Source organism: Triplophysa dalaica, chromosome 20, assembly GCF_015846415.1.
Source record: "Triplophysa dalaica isolate WHDGS20190420 chromosome 20, ASM1584641v1, whole genome shotgun sequence".
Taxonomy (NCBI): domain Eukaryota; kingdom Metazoa; phylum Chordata; class Actinopteri; order Cypriniformes; family Nemacheilidae; genus Triplophysa; species Triplophysa dalaica.
In genome coordinates, this window is record NC_079561.1 from 10,736,840 (window position 1) to 10,759,349 (window position 22,510).

At 39.1% G+C, this 22,510-nt stretch overlaps 1 protein-coding gene and 1 pseudogene across 1 annotated transcript; both read left to right on the forward strand.

The window, feature by feature from the left end:
• The first annotated feature begins 3,326 nt into the window (after positions 1-3,326).
• On the forward strand, positions 3,327-6,811 carry LOC130409336 (keratin, type I cytoskeletal 18). The gene is made up of 7 exons (XM_056733253.1): positions 3,327-3,845; positions 5,170-5,252; positions 5,350-5,506; positions 5,598-5,762; positions 5,847-5,972; positions 6,076-6,296; positions 6,374-6,811. The coding sequence occupies exons 1-7, from the start codon at positions 3,408-3,410 to the stop codon at positions 6,486-6,488; spliced, it is 1,305 nt and encodes a 434-aa protein (XP_056589231.1). The 5' UTR covers positions 3,327-3,407; the 3' UTR covers positions 6,489-6,811.
• A 570-nt stretch (positions 6,812-7,381) lies between these two features.
• Positions 7,382-8,956, forward strand: LOC130409540 (keratin, type I cytoskeletal 18-like; annotated as a pseudogene).
• The last annotated feature ends 13,554 nt before the right edge of the window (positions 8,957-22,510 follow it).

A 22,510-nucleotide genomic window follows, 5' to 3' on the forward strand; every position in this document is an offset into this window, starting at 1 on the left:
TTCACGTCACTCCAAACCTGCGTGACTTTTTTTTTGCAGAACACAAAAAATGATATTTTTAAGAATGTTGGTAACCGAAGAACATTAGCCCCCGTTGACTGACATTGTATGGACAACAATTCAATTCAAATTTATTTATGTAGCGCTATTTATATAAAACAGAAAAACACAGAAAAGTTAAAACTCAGCACAGTGCATGGTGTTTATAGAACAAGCAAGACCATTCTAGTAAATAATATCCAATAAAAGCAGTCTCCCGGTGAGCAAGCCAACACTGCCAGGTCTCCTCTGACGTGTAACAGATGCACTCAGTGACTTTGATTAAAAAATACTGAGTAAATGTTTATGAAGAATAGGGAGAGCTTATTGAGACACATTTCTCCAGATATCTTCTTTTGAGTCATAAACGGATTTTGAATGACGGTAAATAAATTATGACATTCATTTGTTTAAGGGTTAACTATTTTGGGACATAACCAGAGAACTTTGAGACACAAGCAGAGTCTCAATTGTCCTTCTGGACAATATTTCAGATCAAATGACACTAAAAGTAATGTTCTCATTTGTATTGTCTGGCTGCACCACACCTACCGGATCTAACCTGAGTCAGTCTTTAACAGCTCATGACAGTCAACATTACAGTCAAATGTGTGCTGATAAGAAGAAAAACAAACATTTGACTCACTCCTACACCATCATGTGGGAAACCCACTGTGGGTTGAAGAGTCGAAAAAAACGTACATTTCAATTGTTTAGCTAGGAAGATGGCATCCCTTTCCTCATACATTGTTATGTCTAAAACGTTGTCTGGCATCAGTAATGTGCTAAAGCAGGCACTGGGCCTGTGGAATTTCACATACAAATGTCCCTGACCGATGCACGTCTTATGAACATCGTCGAAACCTGTCCTGTGATATCATCTAACCAAACACTACCTTTTTTTTATTCATTTACAAGAAAAGGCATTCTGCTTGAACAAGTTACATGTCCTTAACTGTAAAATAATGTGACTCATTTGATCTTTTATCAGTAAAATTCTCAAGACCCTCATGTGACCTTTCTCTCCCCCGGTTGTATTATATAAGGCAATGTGGCCTCTATTTGATTTATATAATGGGATTAATGCAGCACATCTTTACTTCTCCATGTGTTTGCAAATATTTTCTTTTGAACAACCGACTAACTATGTTTGTTTTTTAATGTGATTTTGTAAGGTCACACCTTAGATGAAACCCAGATGAGTTTTGAATGGACCACAGGCATGTTTTGTCATATACCTTCATAACTACTGCAATATTTCATAATCCGAGAGAGGGTGGAGTATGAGGGATCTGGCAACCCACAACACTGATAACCTTGGGTTCAGGAAAAATGATTAAAGGCTTTAAGAATGATCAAACACACCCTGATAAACGGAGGCGACAATATGTTAAACATTTTTCAAAAATCTTTAAACGCTTTACATTATAATTTAAATGATAGCATACCTCAAAATATACTAACAATACAAAACAGGTAAAAATGTATATAAAAACAAACAATAGTCTCCAAAAAAAACGTATTCATCCTCAAGGAAAGTTTACAGATGGACTTGTTAAAACATATTCAGTAAAAATACAAAAAAATGACCTGTGTCAGTAAATAAGCGCACACTTTGGGTTTGGGAATTATAAAACAGCTACAACAATGATCCACATTTTTTCCGCTGTGTCCTTCCAACCTCAAACAAACACATTCCAACACAGTGGATAAGAAAGAATCGCAGCACAGAAACACAGACACACACACACAAGTGAATTTGCCCTATACAGACTTGTTTTGGGATGTTTTAGTAGCTGTTTAGTTTTTTTTCGCAATGTCAGCAATGCAAGTTTACTGTAAACGTCTTTTGGCTAGTAAAGTAAAGAGTTTGTTGATGTTTAAGGACACACAAAAAAAGCAGGTATTTTGGAGCACATCAAATACGAGTTAGCGAGTGGCAACTACAGTTTAAAAGCTTTGTTTTGTCAATCTTGGGAGAATATGTGGACGGTATCAGCATTCTTTTCGGAGTCCTGTCATGATGAAACTTATTTTCACCATGTATGGGTGTCATCCAGGTGTGTGTGTGAGAATGGGTTTAAATCGTCAAGGGTGTCCAGATAGGTTTCTGTGATTATCTTTGGTCCTTTGTCTCTGCATGTGCGTGTATTCAGGAGCCTGATCTAATTGTTTCTTTGTTCCCAAGTATCCACATCCTTTTACGGGCGGGTCGGTCAGGAAAACCCTTTCAGTGATCGAATATCACGACTTGGGCTACAGCATTTATCCCCTTCCAGTTTCTGACGGTTTTCTAGTATAATGGTTTACAGAGATGATGAAAGAACACAGGGCATGTTGTGACACGAGAGATATTTTCATTCAGGTGTTAAAATGTTTAGCAAAACATGAGACAAATTGCAAAACTTTAAATGCCATCATACAGTAATGATTTCAACACTAAGTAATGATGCCTTGACAAGTTTGGCTTATACATGGAAAATGAAAACAACTGAACTTGTACAAAATCAAGTATATTATAATTTTACAAGTTAATAAAAATGATTAAAAAGTGATGGCAAAGACATGTTTTAACTCAAGAAAATTATTTTTGGTAACAATTTACTGTAAAGTAGCTATCAAAGCAATGAACAATACTTCTACATTTTTTTTAATCTTTGGTCATGATAATTTTAACGTTTATTAACGGTTATTTATTCATTTATTAACGGTTTCAGCTTATTAATATATTTCTAAAATCAAACATTATTTTTTAACTATCTTTTTTATCTTTTAATAATATAATGCACCATGATTGTATTGACATTAACATTACAAAGAATAATAAATAAAACTATTTTGTTCATTGTTAATGCATTCACTTATGTTACCGTCAACCTTTTGTAAAACCTTAGCAATTGTGTAAGCAAAAGTTAAAGCAATTCATACTAGTCAAGAACTTAAATATTGGGTTGAAATTACTGAAGGCAGTGATAACCAACAAATGAAAATAAAATGTGTGAAAATCTTCAATTTATCTATTAAAATGTGTATAGATGTTTCCTTATTAGCTTCAATCTGCTTTTATTAACTTTACAAAATCTCTTGCTCTAAAGTAATTCCAGATGTAAAATGCATTTCACTCATTTCAGACAGAAAAAACGGAGCCACTCGAAATAACAAAAGTCCTCAAGAATTCCAGCCCACAGACATGGAGGAATGCGATTGGCCGTGAGGAGGGATTTGAGGGGCGGGACTCCCGAGGGCAGTTTGCTCATAAACCCGATCGCCTCCCTCCCTCCCTCCTACCCTGTGCTCTCTTCTGGCTGTGTTACTGAGCTCTACTTCTCTCCAGATCTTCACTCAACAGCTCACTCACTTCACCGACCATGAGTATGAGATCAAGTTACAGCGTGCGTTCCTCCAACTCCCAGGTGCCGCTGTCCCAGATGTCCATCAAGCGCACCACCACCAGCAGTGGCATGCCTACGTATCGTGCTGCCAGCATCTACGGTGGAGCCGGTGGTCAGGGAACCCGCATCTCCTCTGCCTCTTACTCAGGTGTCCGCAGCGGATTTGGGATGCCCTCGATGTCCGGCTCTATCCAGGTGAACGCCACTGGAAACACAGGTGAGATCATGGGCAACGAGAAGATGGCCATGCAGAACCTGAACGACCGTCTGGCCTCCTACCTGGAGAAAGTGAGGATCCTGGAACAGGCCAACAGCAAGCTGGAGCTGAAGATCAGAGAGGTTCTGGAGAAGAGAGGTCCTGATGTACATGACTACAGCCGATACCAGCCGATCATCGACGAACTGCGCAGGAAGGTGAGTTTGAATGAGTCAGTTGAAGAAGAGCTGTAATGAATTTAACGGGACAGACTTGCTGTTTGTTAACAATCTATAGGATATTTATGGGATTTTATTTGCTACCTGATAGATGGTTGTGTGATGAGTTTACTTATTCTCGAGAACCAAGAAAACCATGAGCTGGGGAAGTGGGGGAGGTGGTCTCCTGAGAATTAATCTTGGTATCCGTGGGACGGCAATTCTGCTTATACAAGCAGCGCTTGGATGAATAAGCAGTTCCGTCCTGTATTTATTGTGTTCCTGTTTTACGTCTACAGCTCTTTTTTTTTCCCTGAGGGTGGAAACTTCAGGATATGAGACGTTTCAGAGTCAGCTTGTGACATAAGGGAAACAGAAAAGTTTAGTTCAGCCAGTGCCAAATGTAACCTGCTGCGGGACAGATTTTATAAGCATATATATAGCAAATTATGTTCACCTTATTCAGTATTTGATGCAGACATTTGAGTCAATTTGTAGATTTTTACAAGTTTTCCTAAAGATATGGCTGCTATAAGCACACAGACTTCTGAAAGATAACCGAGAGACACTGCTAACTAAGTGATACTTTCACACTAACTATAACTTGAAGCCGAAATGAAAATCCGATAGGTCACTGATAACACACAATGATATCAGAATGATTGACTTTACATTTATAACTCTCTGTGTTAGCGGAAGGTAGATTAGAGTAGGATCATTAAATTGCTATTCGTCAGAATTTCTCAAAGCTTTTGAAGTTAATGAGATTAGCATGACAGAACACCAAGGGACGTCTGCATATTTTAACATCCAGTGAAGTCAACAGAAACGTAATAGCGTGCATAAATGTAATCAAATTTCAAACAATATGATTCATGAAGGGACTATTGTTCATAACCAACGCCCTTTAGCATATGGAAAAACGCTTTGAACCGCTAGTGTAGGTGTGCTTATATAGGCACCCGCCCTTTTCCATGGATACATTCTGGCCGGCAAACATGGAAAGAATTTACAAAACAAAATTATCGGGTTAGAAAAAAACAAAAAATCAAACTCTTTGAAGATGCATGAGTGACTCCAAACTCCAAAACATGCAGCCTGTTTGTAAATGATTATCCTATAAACTGTAAAATGGACTTTGCTCCCACCCGGTACTTCTTATCTAAGCAAACCAGGGCGTAAGAAAATGGAACTGTAGACCCAGCTGTGACCATCCGTGTTAACAAAACCATAAAAACATTTAGTTCGGTTTACGTCACAATTTCCCATAATTGACTGATTTGACTGATTCAGCATAGTCACCGGCATTTCTGTTCGGTTGTAGATCTTCGATGCCACCTCGGACAATGCCCGTCTTGTGCTCCAGATTGATAACGCCCGCCTGGCAGCTGATGATTTCAGAGTCAAGTGAGTAACAAAATTGCAAACATCACATTTGAACCTCGTGGCAACTTCACAGTTCGAGACCTCAACATTGATCCATAAACCCTTCGTGTGTTCGCAGGTATGAATCTGAGCTCTCCATTCGCCAAGGTGTCGAGGCCGACATCGCAGGGTTGAGGAAGGTCATCGATGACACCAACCTGAGCCGCATGAACCTTGAGAGCGAGATCGAGGCCCTCAAGGAGGAGCTCATCTTCCTTAAGAAGAACCACGACAATGTGAGTATACATCTGGAAACTTTGGCTCATCAGAAAACATCTGCAGGATGTTGCCTTTAATGAAACATTTTATGGTCTCTCCAAACAATAGGAGGTAATGGAGCTGCGTAACCAGGTCTCCCAGTCTGGAGTGCAAGTGGATGTTGACGCTCCCAAGGGACTTGACCTGGCCTTGATCATGGAGGAGATGAGGTCCAAATACGAGAAAACGGCTCTGAAAAACCAGGAGGAGCTCAAGGCCTGGCACGAATCACAGGTATATTGAAAAGTCATGTTCATTAGAGATCTTTGGTTTTTAACGTTGGTAGATTGTTTTAATGTAAAATGTTTTGCTTTTCAGATCACAGATGTACAGGTACAAGTCATACAGAACACAGAGGCTCTCCAAGGTGCCCGTACAGAAGTCAACGACCTCCGCAGGCAGGTTCAGACATTGGAGATCGAGCTGGACTCACAGAAGAACCTGGTGAGTTGTGAAAGCTGGAAAACCATTCTCAAATCTTAAAACGACTCATTCTCAATAAGCATCTGTCCATTTACACTGCGATTCTCTCCGTTTCCTTCTGCAGAAAGGATCACTGGAATCCACTCTCCGTGACATAGAAATGCGCAACAACATGGAGATGGAGGGTCTCAACAGCATCATGCTGCAACTGGAAGCTGAGCTCACGCAACTGCGCAACCAAATCCAGCAGCAGACGCAAGAGTATGAGGCTCTGTTGAACATTAAGATGAAGCTGGAGGCTGAAATCGCCACGTACAGAAGACTCCTGGACGGCGAAGACTTCAAGTAAGTCTTTTACCGAAGTATACAGAGATAATGATTGGGTGTTTTTTGTTTTACAACTCTAAACGTTGTATCCGCAGTCTTAAGGATGCACTTGATGAGCAGAAGAAGGTCAAAGTGATGACGGTCACACAGACACTGGTGGATGGGAAGGTGGTGTCTTCAAGCACAGAGACCAAGGAAAGGAAACTCTGAACACCAGAATAGATCTCCTGGCAACACAACACAGACACCTCGTGTGCCAATGCTAAAGTTTCCCAACTACGAGTTAGATATTTATTAAGCCCAAAGTGCCTTAACAAATTGTGTCTTTTTGCAAATAGGCAATGAGAATTACCGAGCACATTTCAAAATTAATTTAAAATGACAACTCTAATGTGTTAAACACCAAGCTAACCTGGCATTAAGGTCAAAGAACTTTCTTACATATTTTTGTAATGATTGTTTAAGACTATATTGTCCCATTTTGTTTCCATGTTGTGTTGAGTTCATTTCAATTAAAGAGGACGTTTATCAAATGTTTGTTTCTTTCATTGATTTATTGATCAGATTATAGACTATGGATCAAAAACTGAGAAGGGAAATTCATGTCATGTAGGAAAATGTGTTTCTGAACATGTGGCAGAATAGCCACAATAGCTGTGGTGGCACGTGGATCAACATCTCATGAAGTAGGAACCATTTTAAAAGAATGAAGACAAAAAGACTGAAAATAACCAATGACCAATCATTAATAAGCATGGCTTACAACTTAATATGAATAATGGAGTAATATAATGGATATAAATATATTATATAAATATATGAAAAAGTGTTAACATTACAATAAACAGAAAAACTCTACTTTATCAAATAATAATTATATAAACTGAGTAAATAAGTTCTACACACCAGCAGCACCAGTTAAAGAAACATGGAAATGGGTTAAAACATTGAATTCCAATTCATATTATCACATGAATTAAATTCCATGTGATAATATGTCCGAAACAACTTAAGTCCAGATTCTATAGATAATGTGGATATGAGCTGTGTACAGAGGTGTCTATACCATTATCTTTTGTCCACAGAATGAACCTGTTCTCTGTTTCACACCACATCTCTATTCTGAAGAATAATAAACTGCAAGATGCAGAACTTCAGCTCTCAGAGCAGGAGAATAAGAAGAATGGCTTCAGAAACAGATCTCAGCATCCTCAAATCATCATTTAGAACATGGCCGAGCCCTTGAAAGCGAGGTTTCGATTCCTTGGAAAATTTGACCCTACACAAATGAGATTTGGATTCGGCAATGAAAAAATGACCATGCAAATCCTGAACGATCGTCTCGCATCCTACCTAGATAATGTGAAGAGCTTGAAAAAGGCTAACAGCTAGCTGGAGCTGGAGATTCACCAGTTTCTGGAAAAAAAATGTCCAGATGCTCATGACTATAGTCACTACCAGGTCATCATTGATAAACTATGCAAAGAGGTGCTAAACCTTTACCCACAGACATTTATATCTCTATACTGTCTGGTCCTCTGCATGATCTTTTACAAAAAATATAATTTATAATTTTTATTTCTGTCTATATGAGATATAAATACATTTTACAACTTGAATTCCTTAATTTCTCTGAATAACCTCCTACAGTCATTACACATTCATGCTCTTCCTGCTACCTTAAAGTGAAATGAAATTGCTGTCATCATTTTCTCAGCCAAAATATTCACATGCTGTATGTTACTGTAATTAGCAATTTTGTATTCAGGTATCATCTCCACGAATGTGTTTAGACTGTAGGTTTGAACATGAACTTTCCAAAAAACAGTGGATTGAAGCTGACATAAATACACAAAGAAGAAAGCAGGATGATACCAATACGACACCGCTGGATCTGGAAAACGAAGTCAAACGACTGAAAGCCAAACTCATCGATTATAAAAAATAACATCAACTGGTAGATCCATTAAATCCAGAATATAAACTATTATTATATTATTCCACTATAGATCAAACTAGTCATCTCTGAAATTCTCAGATCATGTAGTAACTAAAAGGAAAATCTGATGTTTAACAGGACGTGTCAGAATTGCGCGATCAGATTGTGCAGGCGGGAGTCCAAAACTATGGAGGAGATGAGAGAAAACTATGAAAAGATGATCCTGAAGAACAAACGGGAAGTTAAAGCCTGGCATGAAACAAAAGTACGACACTTCTAATGCAAACATTCATTTATTTAAATGTGCTGAGACAATAACAAAGATCTTTTGGAATAGATAGCTGTGATGCACATTCAGGTGTCCTAGAACACAGCAGCACTGAAGGAAGCCAACACACAAGCCAGCGAGAGCTGCAAAAAGCTGAAGTCCTTGGAAATAGAGTGGCAGTCTCTGCTTGGAACCGTAAGCGATTATTCATTCTCTTTTAACTCTTGAGCAAATTTTTTTTGACATTTCCTCCAGAGAACATCTCTTGAAGAAGACCACCGTGAAATGAGACTACGATACGGCGTGGAGTTGGAGCAATACAAGACCATCATAGTCCTGAGAGAGGCTGAACTGCGTGAAGACATTCAAAACCAAAGCAAGGACTATCAGGCCCTTCTCAACATTAAGATGAAACTAGAGGATGAGATAGAGACCTTCAGGAGACTCCTGAATGGAGATGACTTTGAGTGAGTGATCAAATATTTGTATTTATTTTTTCATTTGACCTCGGTTTCTTTTTGAAGAAAACGTCGGGGATAGATGTTTATTAAATCTCTTTACAAACTACGACAACTAAACGAAGAAGAGAAGAACATTGACATCACCCAGAACATTGTGAATGGACAAGTTGTGTCCACAAGTTCTGAAACGAAGGAAAAGGTTTGTTGCAAAATTGATAAATCAGCGCTTTTATTTTAAAAATAGTTCTAAATTAAATAGAATTAAAGTCCTCTTTAAGGTACCTGTTGGGTTTCTATTGCAGAGGTATTTTTGCAGTAGTCCTGTATAACATTTCATGTTGACGCAAAGAAACCGATTTGATCATTCAACAATGTATTGCATCGCTCTCCCCCCTATCAACTTTGTTATTTTACCATTTTTTATGTCAAACATTCATGTTATGATAGACTGAGCCAGTGTCTAATGAGCATTTTGGAAGCACAACGAGTGAAGCCAAATTCCACTTTCATTTCTGCAGAACGCCGAATACCTACAGAATACAGAATACCTAAAAAAAGGCACATGAAAACCAGACAAAAGAACAAACGTCCTTGTTTCAACATGTTTACTTCCAAAAAAATCTTCAAAACATGAAAAATCGGTTATAATTGATTTACCCTAATCATCCTAGAGCTTTATTCATTTTATTCTTCAGTTGACCGGAAACATTTTTTATATTTAAATGCTGTAAGTTCTTATACAAAACTCAAAGTGACGTTTCAAAAAGCACACACGAACATCATGAAGGAAATGCATCTAGTGGGCTCGACAGAAGTCATACACATCAAGGTTGGCATGGGTGAGTACATGGGTGAGATCATTTTTATTTCTGGTTAAACTCTTCCTTGAAGAGATAAGATGACTAAACTATTCTCCAAAAAACAATACTTAGCCAGGTGCCAAAAGAAGTGTTTGATAACTCTTATCTTTTTAATAACCCTTGGCCTCTAATCTTTTATCGAAATCAGTCTAAATGTGAAATTGAATGCTGACAGATCAAACAAGGATCATTCTCAGATTCTGTGGGGTATTCGCCTCAAGGCATGACGGATCATATTTCCGTGGTAAAGTGAGTTCTAATAACAAGTGTGCTAAATATCAGAATATTCAGTTGGGTTGCCAGTCATTCCATCAGAAGCTTACAAGTTAATAAAGACATTTACAGGAAAATTAGCAAGGATGGAAAATGTGTTTGCTGATACCAATATTAGATTATTTAGAATGATATCTACCTATGGTTCTGCTTTTTTATACACTGTTTTAGCTTAAACAAACCTGTCATGGTGTATTTCTTTCTGCGCTAAGCTTCTAAAGACGGGGTGAAATTAAAATTAAAAAAACATATTTTTATGTAATATTTTTGTGTTTTTCTGTGCACGTCATCATTGTTTTTTATTTCATGCGCCCTTAAAATCTTGAATCAAAAATGTTAACCTACTTCCCCCTCAAAACGTCATCTCTTCACTTCCGCTCACAAAGAATGGCATGAGGGACGGTGCTCCACTGACTGACTGACTGCAAACTGGCATTCAAATCGGCCTCCATTTTGTTAGCAACGCCCAACTTCCAACGATCCAATGGACGAATTCAAGTCCATCACTAAATGTTTTTCTCATTTCGGAAGCCATTTCACTTGGATATACATCACCATACGGAAAAAGAAGACATTTGCTAGTTCCGTTTCATGGTGACTTTAAGGTGGGTAGTCAAATGACTTGGCGACAGTCCCACCTCATGAAATTCTGGCAGCACAGAGTTTACAAACGTCCCCTTTACAGACAGCCCTGATCATCAGCTGTGTAATAATCAGACGACGGAGTTTTTCAAACCTTTATATTTTCCAGGTATCGAAGCGCTATAGCCCAAAATGTCGATTTCTGCTCACATAGCTGTTGGCAACTATTATTGTGTTTTTACTATACAAACAATGTAAGCAATTATCTGTTTAAGCGGAAAATAAATATTTGTTAAAGTTAGAATCCTTTATTCCCTAGGAGCAAACAACACACAAGTAAATAAACCTGACTGAGGTTATCATAATGGGTTAAAAACTGTATAAGAACCTTCGTGCAACTGATTCACTCCATGTGTGGCTGCAGTCAGTAAGTCTGCATTTACACACCGACTCCCATCGGAAATTCTAAATCCATGCCACGCTTTCCTATTTCTGTTGTGTAAATACCAACTTAACTGTTTGGCACTATCAGTTTTCTGCAAATCTAGCGAACTGAACCTCATGAACCATCATGAAAATGAAAGCCCCAGTGGCTGTACACAATGACTAACTATAGAATGTTCCACTGTGGGCCTGTAAAAGTGGGAATTTGCGGCTAACCGTGAGACACTGTTTCCACTCTAGTCTCCTTCGTCATGGTACGTTTGGGCGAGTCCACTCAAAAGGAAAACCCTGCTGGTGTGCATGGAGCCAAGGCAACTTTTGTAGATGGAAAAGCGGCGTTGGGCTGTAAAACGATCTGCTCCGGCCTATAAGAATGAAAATGAGTTTCAAAAATCGTTTCCAGTAATGATTCATGCAATGTTACGAATTTTATTTAAAGACGTTACAAATACTATAATATATGATTAATTTAAAAACTCTTGCTTGTGCCCTTTTAAAGTGGTGTCTTTCTTTTCCCAGCCTTGTGAATGAATAGGTATCTGGAAAAGACTGGAAAGAGGTCACATGCTCAGACAAGAATCCTCACGCATCAGTGCTGCCCACTCAAGTCATTTTTCTCTGTCCAGAGACTTACACAAAACCTGATTGTTCCCACTCTATCCGAGCAAAACAGCAATTGAGGAATACGGTATATAATCAGAGCCAACATAATCATGGTAAATGCAAACTTAAGTGTTTTTATGTTATTATCCGTCTGTGTCTTAACTCAACACTGTACACGGTCTCATAACCTTATGCCTTAGTCATCCTCTGTTTACTACATTTTAGGAAGTCGTGCATTTCTAATAACCTCCCGTGACTCACAACTGAAATGCGGTATTTACCGTTATGCTTCTCAGGATGTGAGGAATGCATTTAGAACATCATCAGTCTGACAGTCTTATAATGTGGTTATAAATTTGACTTAAAATGCTCTACAATCTTTATCATATAAATCATAGTAAATTCATTTTTAAAGAGTGACGTTTGTACAAAACAAACCATTTATATGCCTGTTGCTAAGGCTCTGTGAGGGTTGGTGTGCGGTTGCTAGGGTCTTCTGAGTGTTTTCTAGTCTATTCCTAGTGTACAATAGCAGTGGTGTAACTAGATGTCTGCTTAGAGTCGAAAGAGCTCAAACCCAAGTGTCTAGGTCCTGCCTTGCAAGTCTATACCGTGTAATTTATTTCTGTGGGACAAAAGTTTACTTACCGAAGAGTTCAACTCATAATTCACAGAGTCTGGCTCTTTTCTGCATTAGTCTCTGAAAAAGACTCGGCAACAGGAAGAAACAACAACAGGGCTGTGTTTCAGAAGGAATTTATTGCAGAAGCTATAAAGAGTCTTTTGAATCTTTCCGAACTTCAATACCTCATGTCTGCGCTCCTTGGACAGGAGATTACCAGCAGCTATCCCTCACAGGTGCGGCTTTCATAAGATTTGAGTCACACACCCCCTTCCCGCCTCTGTTCAACACACATACATGCTTTTGTGTGATCAGGATGGGCATTACTTCTATTCTTTTTCTAAAGCACAGGCTTCGATTATACAAGTCAATCTTAAAGCGACAGTGAAACATTATACAGATAATGTATGTTATATGTATGATATATTTATATAAAAAAATCTGTTTTATCTCCTAAACTGTTCAAATCGTGTCAAGTTTAAAAGTGCAGTTAACAGAAGTGGTATTTTTCCCATCCCTTTTCTTTTTGGGTCATCTGTCTAAAACCACCACTGACCCACTGCATCCTTCATATTTTTGGCGTTTCAGTGGTTGCGCAATTGAGCAAGACCTGCAGTACCCTACACATCTCTCACTACACGTGGCAAAGTTGGAAATCTTGAATCTCAATAAGATTTGCGTAAATGGGTTGAGAGTAAAAGTTTCCTATGTGCATTGTAGACATCAGAGTGAAACGTGAAGAACAGCACACAGCCAAACGTTTGGGCAGCATGTGTTTTAAGTTATGGGGAACCCCAATGGAAATTTAACCAGGGTTACCATGGCAACAAATAACACATCCAAACCAGACTGTGGTGGCACCATGGAAACTCAATTCTGGGCCAACATATAGCGGAATAAGAGGTTGTGCATGCTAGTTCACTTGCTACTTATTCAGTAAGCTTGCTATATAAAAGTGCAGTGGGCGGCGACTTCCGGGCAAAATTATACAGCTCTACTTCATTTTTCTTCTGCTATTATATGCCATTTTAGAAACCACACTCTTGTGGGACTTTATAACTTGCAATAACTTCACGAGTCATATCATGCAAAGACGTATATGTTTATTGGAAAATTAAACAAGTTTATCAAATACAGGCCTACTGTAAAAGTTTTGCCGGATGTAATAATGTGCATAAGGGGTGAAATGTTTGGTTTTTAGGTATTTATAAAACATGCAGGAGATATTCTAACACGTTGCATAGCTTATTTCACTTTTTTACAGAATATTTTTTTTGTGGATTGCCTTAAGGAGTGTCTATTTACACTGACCACAAATAGCCGCCTTGTTGGCAGAGACTATTTGCACTAGTTCCGCCCACCAATATGTGCATTGGAGAAAGTGTAAGAATGACGTCATGTCAAACAGTGAGTGACCCCAGTGGTGCAATGTCACGGTCCTGTCCTTCCAGTCCTGAGTATTCGGGCCTTGGGGACAGAGCCGTGACAATATCATGTCTTGTGTGTGTGTGTGTTTCGTCTTGTGTGGAGACACGTGGCGGTTTGTTTTGACATTTCGCCGCGTGTCTTCCGTGTAGCTCCGCCCCCTCGTCTCTCTGTATAGTGTCCCATTAGTGTTTCATCTCCCTCACCTGTCTATGCCTCTTCCTGCTAGTCGCACTCATTGTTAAGTCTTGTCACATGCCCGTCCCGATCCCTTTGTCATCGCTCCTCATTAGTTTCCCCTTATTTAATGTCCCTGATTCCCTTGCTGTTAGATACAGAGGTGTAAAAGTCTATTGAAGAGGAAGTAATGTGTCATTTAAAGCTTGTTGTTTACGTTGGTGAGTGACACTGGCATTTGTCTTCTCCTTTAATCATCAATTGTCCAATCTATTCCATAGAGACTTAAAACGGGTCAGATACCCGTGTGTAGACTTGAAACGGGCCAGATACCCGTGTGTAGACTTAAAACGGGTCAGATACCCGTGTGTAGACTTAAAACGGTTCAGATACGTTTTGTTTTCTCAGCGGAGTTGCGAGTATGATCTGCTTTGTGCTATCGTGTCTCTGAACAGGAGGACACTCGCATGCAAAAACTTGCGTGACACTAACATGAAATTCAGACATTAATGTTAATGGTTACACCGTCTGGATCATATCCAATCTAGTGCATTATGCGTCATTTACCATGTCGGACATAATAAATGTGCGAACAAGTGGCTGATTTGGGGGTCCGCTTCCGCAGCCATCATAGTGAAGGGGGCGGGACTCTTTGGATTCTAAGGGGCTGTGTCCACCAAGGCATATCTACTGCCGTACAGCGTTTTTTTCAATTCTTTCCAATGGAAACACTGCGTTTTTTGAAAACGATAGCAGCTGCCGTTTTTTTCCGTGCCCACAGCGCCTATAGCGGATTTGATTGGACGAGAACTTTGACGAGAGGCTGAAGTATGGCGTGATGTCATGGAATTTATCGATTTTTTTGAGCGCACGTACCGGACTGTCAGTTTTGAACACATATCTTCTAAATGGGAGTTTTGTCAGCGTGTAGGAGCATATCAGTATATTGTCGCCCTAAGGCTAGCTTATTTTTAATAAAAGGAAAAAACATTCATTTGATTTCACTGGAGCTTTAAAATAAAAATGTATTCATTAAGTTTAGGTTTAGGGTGAGGTAAGGGGTAGGTGTAGGGCTTTAATATCTCAATAAGTTGGCTTAATTTGAATACTTTTTATAAATATAATGATTTACACTCATAATGATTTTACACTGCGTAATGTTTAATGCACCACAATACTGAGCTGCAAATAGTAGTTATCCTACAATATTTATAAGTACCAATAGCATCTAACTACTTAATCGAAAGAAAATACAGCTATTTTTGGTTAGCATGAATAGTATATCGCTAAGACATGATGTTTTTGTTATTAGTCTAAACAGAATCTACTGCTATTCAAACTTCGATATAAAGAGCATCTTTTGCTATCTACACTTAGTGCAAATAGCCAATGCCATAATTCAATTACATGTTCTTCATTATAAACAAAAAATGCTTGCTTAGAAAAGAAATAAACACGTAAATAACATTGTCCGCTTGTTTAAAAAACAAGACTTTGCCAAAACATTCTTCCCATGCTGAGCATCGATGTGAAATGGACTGTTGCTTCAAATAAATCGTTGTTTTACGATACAGGTCTCTTTATTGTGCCTCGCCACAGTTTTAATTATGTGTGTACTTTATGTCTGGGGGATGCCACTGGGTGCCATCAATAAAATGTTTTAATGAGAACAGGGTTAACAGAAGTTCAGATGAAATGTTTGTCTAGTGTGATCAGGTTGCCATGTTGCAGGGTAAGAAGGGGGTCCATTCATGATTGAGCAAATTGGTGGAATTTAATGGATTACGTGTATGAAATTCCAATACCCAGCTTCAAAATCTTCAACATCTGAACGAATAGTTAACACAATTAATAGCCCATCAAACACCACAAAAATTATAAAATTGAAATCTCTTGCAGGATTCAAGCCATGTGCAGACATTAAGATTTAATAGAGATTTATAAATATGGAAATTTGTTGACCAGAGCAACCAACAAAAAAACTGAAACAATGTACATTTACTATTAATATTCTACAATATATTACTTGGGATTTTCGAATATAGTTACTTTTGCTTAGAATGAGCAGAACTCTTCATTTTATCAGCCAGTTTATTGAGATCTCACATAGAGATCCATTATAAACAATACTTAAGTATTTTCCATCTGTTATGGGCACTTATTTGATGCCTAGACAATTTGAAATCAGATTGAAATAAAATCAGGTAAATAAAATTGTAGTATAACTAAGTTCATACATTTAAGGATAAATCAAAACGCTTGCTAGTAGAGAGAAAATTTTGACCCAAGTCACTGTTAACTTTTAATAGGTTGTGTCTTTGCATATTAAGCTTGAATTTTAAAGAGAATTTACTACCAAAAAATTCAGCATTGTGTTAAGTAAATAACACAAAATACGACTCTCAAAATTATTATCATGATCTTCTTAATAGAGGAGGGGACTCTGCTTCTTATCAAAATAATGTAAGGACACAGGGTCAACTGTGAGGGAGAGGTGAAATACCGCTCCTGTAAGTCGCTTTGGATAAAAGCGTCTGCCAAATGACTAAATGTAAATATAAATATAATTTTCATTATATTTATTTCTTATGACATTTGACAAATAGTCAAACAGTCAAATGTCAAAACTGCTTATATGCGATTATGCCTTTGTGTGACTAATGAGTATCATGATGTAACATGACTCTTGTCTCAATATAAAGTGTTTGTTTTTCTTTCCGATTATTATTATTCTTTATATGATGGTTTGTAAAGATTATATGACTGTTTTGATTGTCTGATTGACCGTTTCTCCTCTGGGTATAATTGTCTATTGCTAATGAAAGTAACTTATAAATGATTAATTTAATAGTTGATTGACAAACTTGTGTCGAGATGTAAGTGATATAAATATGAAAAATTTCCAGAGAATGTGAAACCGAAGAAGGTCATTTGTGTCTGAAACGTTTGCTGATTTTAATTTATAAAGAAGATCGCAAATTATCTTACATCATTCATATCCATCACACACCTCCAAAAAGGATCCAGAGAAAGGAAACATATACCAAAAATAAGCTTAAACTAAATATATTATGTTTTATGAGAAACCTTGTGTCCCTTAAATGATGTTGATATTTTTAATAGGAAAAAGCAAAAATGCCAAGCTTGAAAGATTATTAGAAGTGCAATAATAGAACTTACTGGACCATCAAAGTGTTTTCAATGTGATGTGTATTCTTATTCACTAAAAAGAAAAATGATCATTTACCAGCAAAGCAAATCAAAATAAATTTGCTTGACAAGCAAAACTGAATACAACTTAAAATAATGTTTGTTTTACCTCACTGTAAAATAAACTGTTTTTCATTGTTTTTTTAACAAAAACACTGATTACATTATGATTTTTAATACTTCTCTCTATGGTACAATTTTGACTCATTGACTCTCATGGTGTTAAAGAGACAGTTCTGCCAAAAATGATAATTACTCAACATCAACTTGTTCCAAACCTGCATTAATATCTTTTGTTGAACACAAAAAAATTCAGCAACTGAGATTTCTGGCGCACCATTGACTACCATAGTAGAAAACATAAAATGGTAGTCAAAGGTGCCCCAGAACTGTTTGTTTTCCTAAATTCTTCAAAGTATCTAATTTTGTGATGAACGGAACAATGGTAATCAATGGTGCCCCATACATCTCGGTTAGAAACATTCTTCCAAATATCTTTATTTGTGTTCATTAGAACAAAGAAATGTATACAGATTAGTACATTTTCTCAGTCTGATCTGATTATGCATCAAGAGTCTATTATCACTTAATGACCTTCTTTACTGACATATCACTCTAACAGAGGTGAACAGAAAAAGCCCTGATAATCTGTCAGCACATCTCACTTGAGTACAGTTCAGCTATTATCGGTTCCTATACCTTTATATGCATATGTGTATCTTTACATCTTTATCTTTCTCTTGGCCCGAATGGCTCTCTCTGCCTGAAAATGTGAAAGTGAAAGATAGCTCACTATCTTTATTGCCTGAGCCACACATCACGATAAGAGTAACATGACCTGCCAATTCTGCTTTTCATACTGCGTTTTTTTCCTCCAAGTGTAATAAAACTCTGTTACTTTGGAGGGGTAGAAAAAGCTATTCAGCAAGACCCCCCTGGTGTTAAATAACAACCTTGGTGAACCCTTAATACAGCCTCTTGCTGCGATTAAAAACAAAATGTAACAAGCAGAAGCTGTTCGGGACACTTTTCTCAGCAGTTCACTGCTTGTCCTCATCTTAAATTCCAGCCTGGCTTCAGAGAGAGCCAAAGACACATCACAAGGCCAGAGGTCAAATTGTAATAATTATTCGACATGAACAACGTCATATTCTTTGTGGGCCTCTGGTCTGGTCTGGCCCAGATGTGACCAAAAAAGGGATTTTGTTGCTACTGCAAATCGCTCTCCTCCCACAGTGCTTTGAGGCAAAGGGAAATAACTTACTCCTTATGGGGCACAGGGGAAGAATGTTGCAAATAAGGCTCGGTATTATGACAAATACTGAAGAGAAAGCACACATTCCCATAGGAGATAGACCATTTAAGACCTGAAAAGAAGACAGGACTCCCTGTATTGGTGTCTACATATACAGATCCATTTGCTGTTAACTGCACATGCATTGACTGAGCTCATTATTGAAGATAACTTTACTAATTTCAATTTTATTACCATACTGTAAACCACCCTGTTGTTTGTAGATAAATATGCAATCATGATGGTGAAGAAGCAAAGATGTATTAAACACAAAGCAAAACACCAACAATGGGGAAAACTATAACAAAACAAGAATTCAAACAAAAAATTACCCACAAGGGGGCAAGATAAATCATAATCTGAGTAATATAAATAATAAATCCACAAACTTTGACGGAAACACGAACAAGGCAAGAGACAAGGCCAACTACCAAACATAGCAGACACGCAAAACGAACGAGCACAGGACAATAGAAACAAGGGCATTTTAAAAGGGACCAAATCAAGAGGGAACAGGTGCAGGGTATGAAATCATCAACAATTACTAATGAGGAAACGAGAGGGCAGGAACAGAGACGAGACCGGAGAGACTATGGAAAGCCGAAAGCGCCATAATGCCTCTCTCCACATAAAACACAAGGTCTTTCATGGTTCTGTCACCGGCTCACCACATGATCACTGGGGTCCCTCAGGGATCGGTGTTTGGACCGCTGCTTTTTACCATCTACACGACATCACTGGGACCCATCATACAGGCACACGGCTTCTCATATCACTGTTATGCCGACGACACCCAGATCTACGTTTAGTTTCACCCAGACGATACCACTGTAGCAGCTCGCATTACAGCCTGCCTCGAGGACATCTCAGCTTGGATGAAAGACCATCACCTCCAGCTGAACCCTGCCAAGACAGAACTACTCGTGTTTCTGGCACACCCTACGGTCTAACACGATTTCAACATCCATCTTGGCAATACCACAATCACCCATTCCAAAACAGCCAGGAACCTCGGAGTCATATTTGATGAACAGCTGTCCTTCAATGATCACATTGCAAAGACAACACGGTCATGCAGATATGCCTTATTCAACATTAGAAAGATCAGACCCTACCTCACGGAGCATGCGGCACAACTCCTTGTCCAGGCCCTGGTAATCTCAAGGTTTGACTACTGCAATGCTCTCCTTGATGGTCTTCCTGAAAAGGCTATCAAACCACTTCAGCTGGTTCAGAACGCAGCAGCACGCCTCTTCTTCCAACAGCCCAAAAGGGCTCACGTGACTCCCCTTTTCATATCTCTTCACTGGCTACCGGTTGCAGCCCGTATCAGATTCAAGTCACTAATGCTTGCCTACAGGACTATCACTGGATCTGTACCGGCTTACTTCCACACTCTCCTGCACTCCTACACCCCATCAAGATCCCTGCGTTCAGCAAACCAGCGGCGTCTTGTATTGCCTTCCCATAAGGTCAGTAAATCGCTCTCCCGCTCTTTCTCATTCACAACTCCTTCCTGGTGGAACATTCTTCCTAACTCTGTCCTTTCAACCACATCTCTCACAACATTTAAAAAACTACTTAAAACCCATCTCTTCTGTGAATACTTGACAAACAAATGAAAAAAAAAAAAAAAAACTAACCCTTTCTCTCAACAGGTAGTGGTCTAGCTTTTGTTGAAACCAGTAGCTTTGTATTGGCACCTAATGTATTATGGCTCCTGTATGAACTATCGCTAATTGCTCCTAAACTCTTTGTAAGTCGCTTTGGATAAAAGCGTCGGCTAAATCTCTAAATGTAAATGTAAATGTGGACAAGAAAAACAAGACAAGATGAAGCAGAACCATGACAGATGCCCCTCCTTAAAATCTCAAGGTCCGGGGGGACTTGACAGGGGCAGGGACAGGCTTGGTTGCCTGCTGCAATGCCGGCTGGGCCGGACAGGGTGCTTGAGTTAACGTAGTGATGGGAGCCGGCTGAGTCATCAGCTAGGATGCTGGCTGATTCACCGGCAGGAAGGCCAATTGAGTCACCGGCTGAGGCGACGGTTGAATCACCGGCTGGACAGGACATGATGTCGGTGGCTGGGTTGCGCTCTCCGGCGGCTGGGCAGTGTTCTCCGACAGCTGGGTATCGCTCTCTGGTGGCTGTACAGCGGACTGGGTCCCCGACTGGATCACCGGCGGACAGAACTGGGTACCGGAGGGACCGGCAGCTACACAGGAGTGGATACTGGCTGGAATGCTGGCTGGACAGGACTGGGTACCGGCTGGATCGCCGGCTGGACATGACTGGTTACCGGCTGGAATGACGGCTGGACAGAACTGGGTACCGGCTGGAGCGCTGGCTGGACAGGACTTGGTACAGGCTGGAACGCCAACTGCAACGGACTGGACACAGGCTGCAGCGGACTGGATGCCTGCGGCAAAGGAGGCAGCGAGCCCCTCTTCTTTTTCTTCTTCTTGGTCTGGCTCAATGGACATGAGGCCGGCTGCGGAAAAGCGATGGGGTTTTTTCCGTAATGGAGGAGTCGGACGGGGAGTCGGTTGGAGGGTCAAAGCAGGCGGAATTGAGGGGGGTAGTGCTGAGGTCCCCAGGGTGACCAGGCCCAGGTAACACCCCTCCAGGATCGCAGCCAATGAGGGTGGGGACTTGACTGGAGGTGGGGGCAATGATACAAATGTTAAACGAACTGAGAACTCTGTTGTTCCTGTTTTAGAAGTTAAGTGTTTTAAGTGTGGACAATTAGGGCATAAAAAGCAAATGTGTCCGCAACTCTGAAAGACTATGACTAATATGTGTTATGTGCCACGGGACTTTGTTCCTGAACCAATAATAAAAATTGTAAATCTGAATGGGAATGAAGTCACTGCCCTAATAGAAACGGGTTCTACACAAACTCTAGCCGAATGTGAACTTGTTCGAGAATGTGCTTGCAGGGATCCTCGGGTAATAGTAAAATGCGTACACGGGAGGAGCGGCACTATCCAGTAACTGATGTTTATATGGGAATAGATGGGCAAACTTATTTGATGAAGGTGGGAGTGGCACCATGTTTACCTTACCCAGTAATTCTAGGCCATGATTTTCTTGCCTAATAGATTTATTATCCGGTAAAAATCTCTGTAATGTGGTTTTGGCCCGAGTACAAGGTAGCTGGAATGAATGTGACAATGACGATAATTCATTGAAGTGGATGTCATTTTATAATTCTGAGGTATCAGAAAATCTGTCTTAAGTTAAGAAATCAAGAAGGGAGAAGAGGCAGGAAAGGTTTAACGAAACAATGGGACATGTGAATAAATTGAAAGAACCTGATAAATTTTTACATTTTGAAGAAATGAAATGGTTAAATAAGATGAAGGATACAAATTCTGGATTGACGCGGTGGTTTCTATCTACCTATCGATTTTCTTTCTCGCTCCTATTGCTATGTTTAGGAGGGTGAAATGTGATGGCCACACAAAAAAAATCATGTATAAATAAGTAAAATGTTGGTCTATTTAGTGTTTGAAGTAGGGTTGTTGTTTTATTGTTTATGGACTTGAGTTTTTTTTTGGTATCTTTATTTTCGTTTCTTAACCCCCCAAAAGAATGTTTGGTTTATATGAAGCATTGCTGGCCTTTAATACAACTGGAAATTCACTCACTTGTTCACTCATTCACTATCCCCTATATAGGAAATTCTAAACAGTCCACCATATGGGATAGAAATGAATGAAAATGCGTGAACAATTTCGGACACTGACGTAATATATCCTGTGTTGGACAACCAGAGCCTTAGCGAACTAAGCGGCTGCGGCCCCCTGGGCAATCGTTTTTTTTTTTACAATTAAATAACTTAAAACAAGTTATATAAATGAATGAATAAATTAATGAATATGAATGAATAAATGAATAATTCAAGATAAGAAAATTCTGATTTGCCGACAACTGCTGCTGTGACTGCTAGTGGTTGAGTCGTGCGCAATTGCGCTTAGTATTAATATACATTTATCTAGGTGTATTTCACGTATTGATTATAGATATCAGTTTAAGTTGGAGAAAACAGCAGAAGGGGAACTTAACCCTCTA

Excerpts from the sequence above, each read along its gene's own strand:
- LOC130409336 (XM_056733253.1), top strand. The coding sequence starts at position 3,408 with ATGAGTATGAGATCAAGTTACAGCGTGCGTTCCTCCAACTCCCAGGTG. Across the intron at positions 5,253-5,349 it reads GCTGATGATTTCAGAGTCAA|GTATGAATCTGAGCTCTCCA; the intron begins GTGAGTAACAAA and ends GTGTGTTCGCAG. Across the intron at positions 5,763-5,846 it reads AGGCCTGGCACGAATCACAG|ATCACAGATGTACAGGTACA; the intron begins GTATATTGAAAA and ends TTTGCTTTTCAG.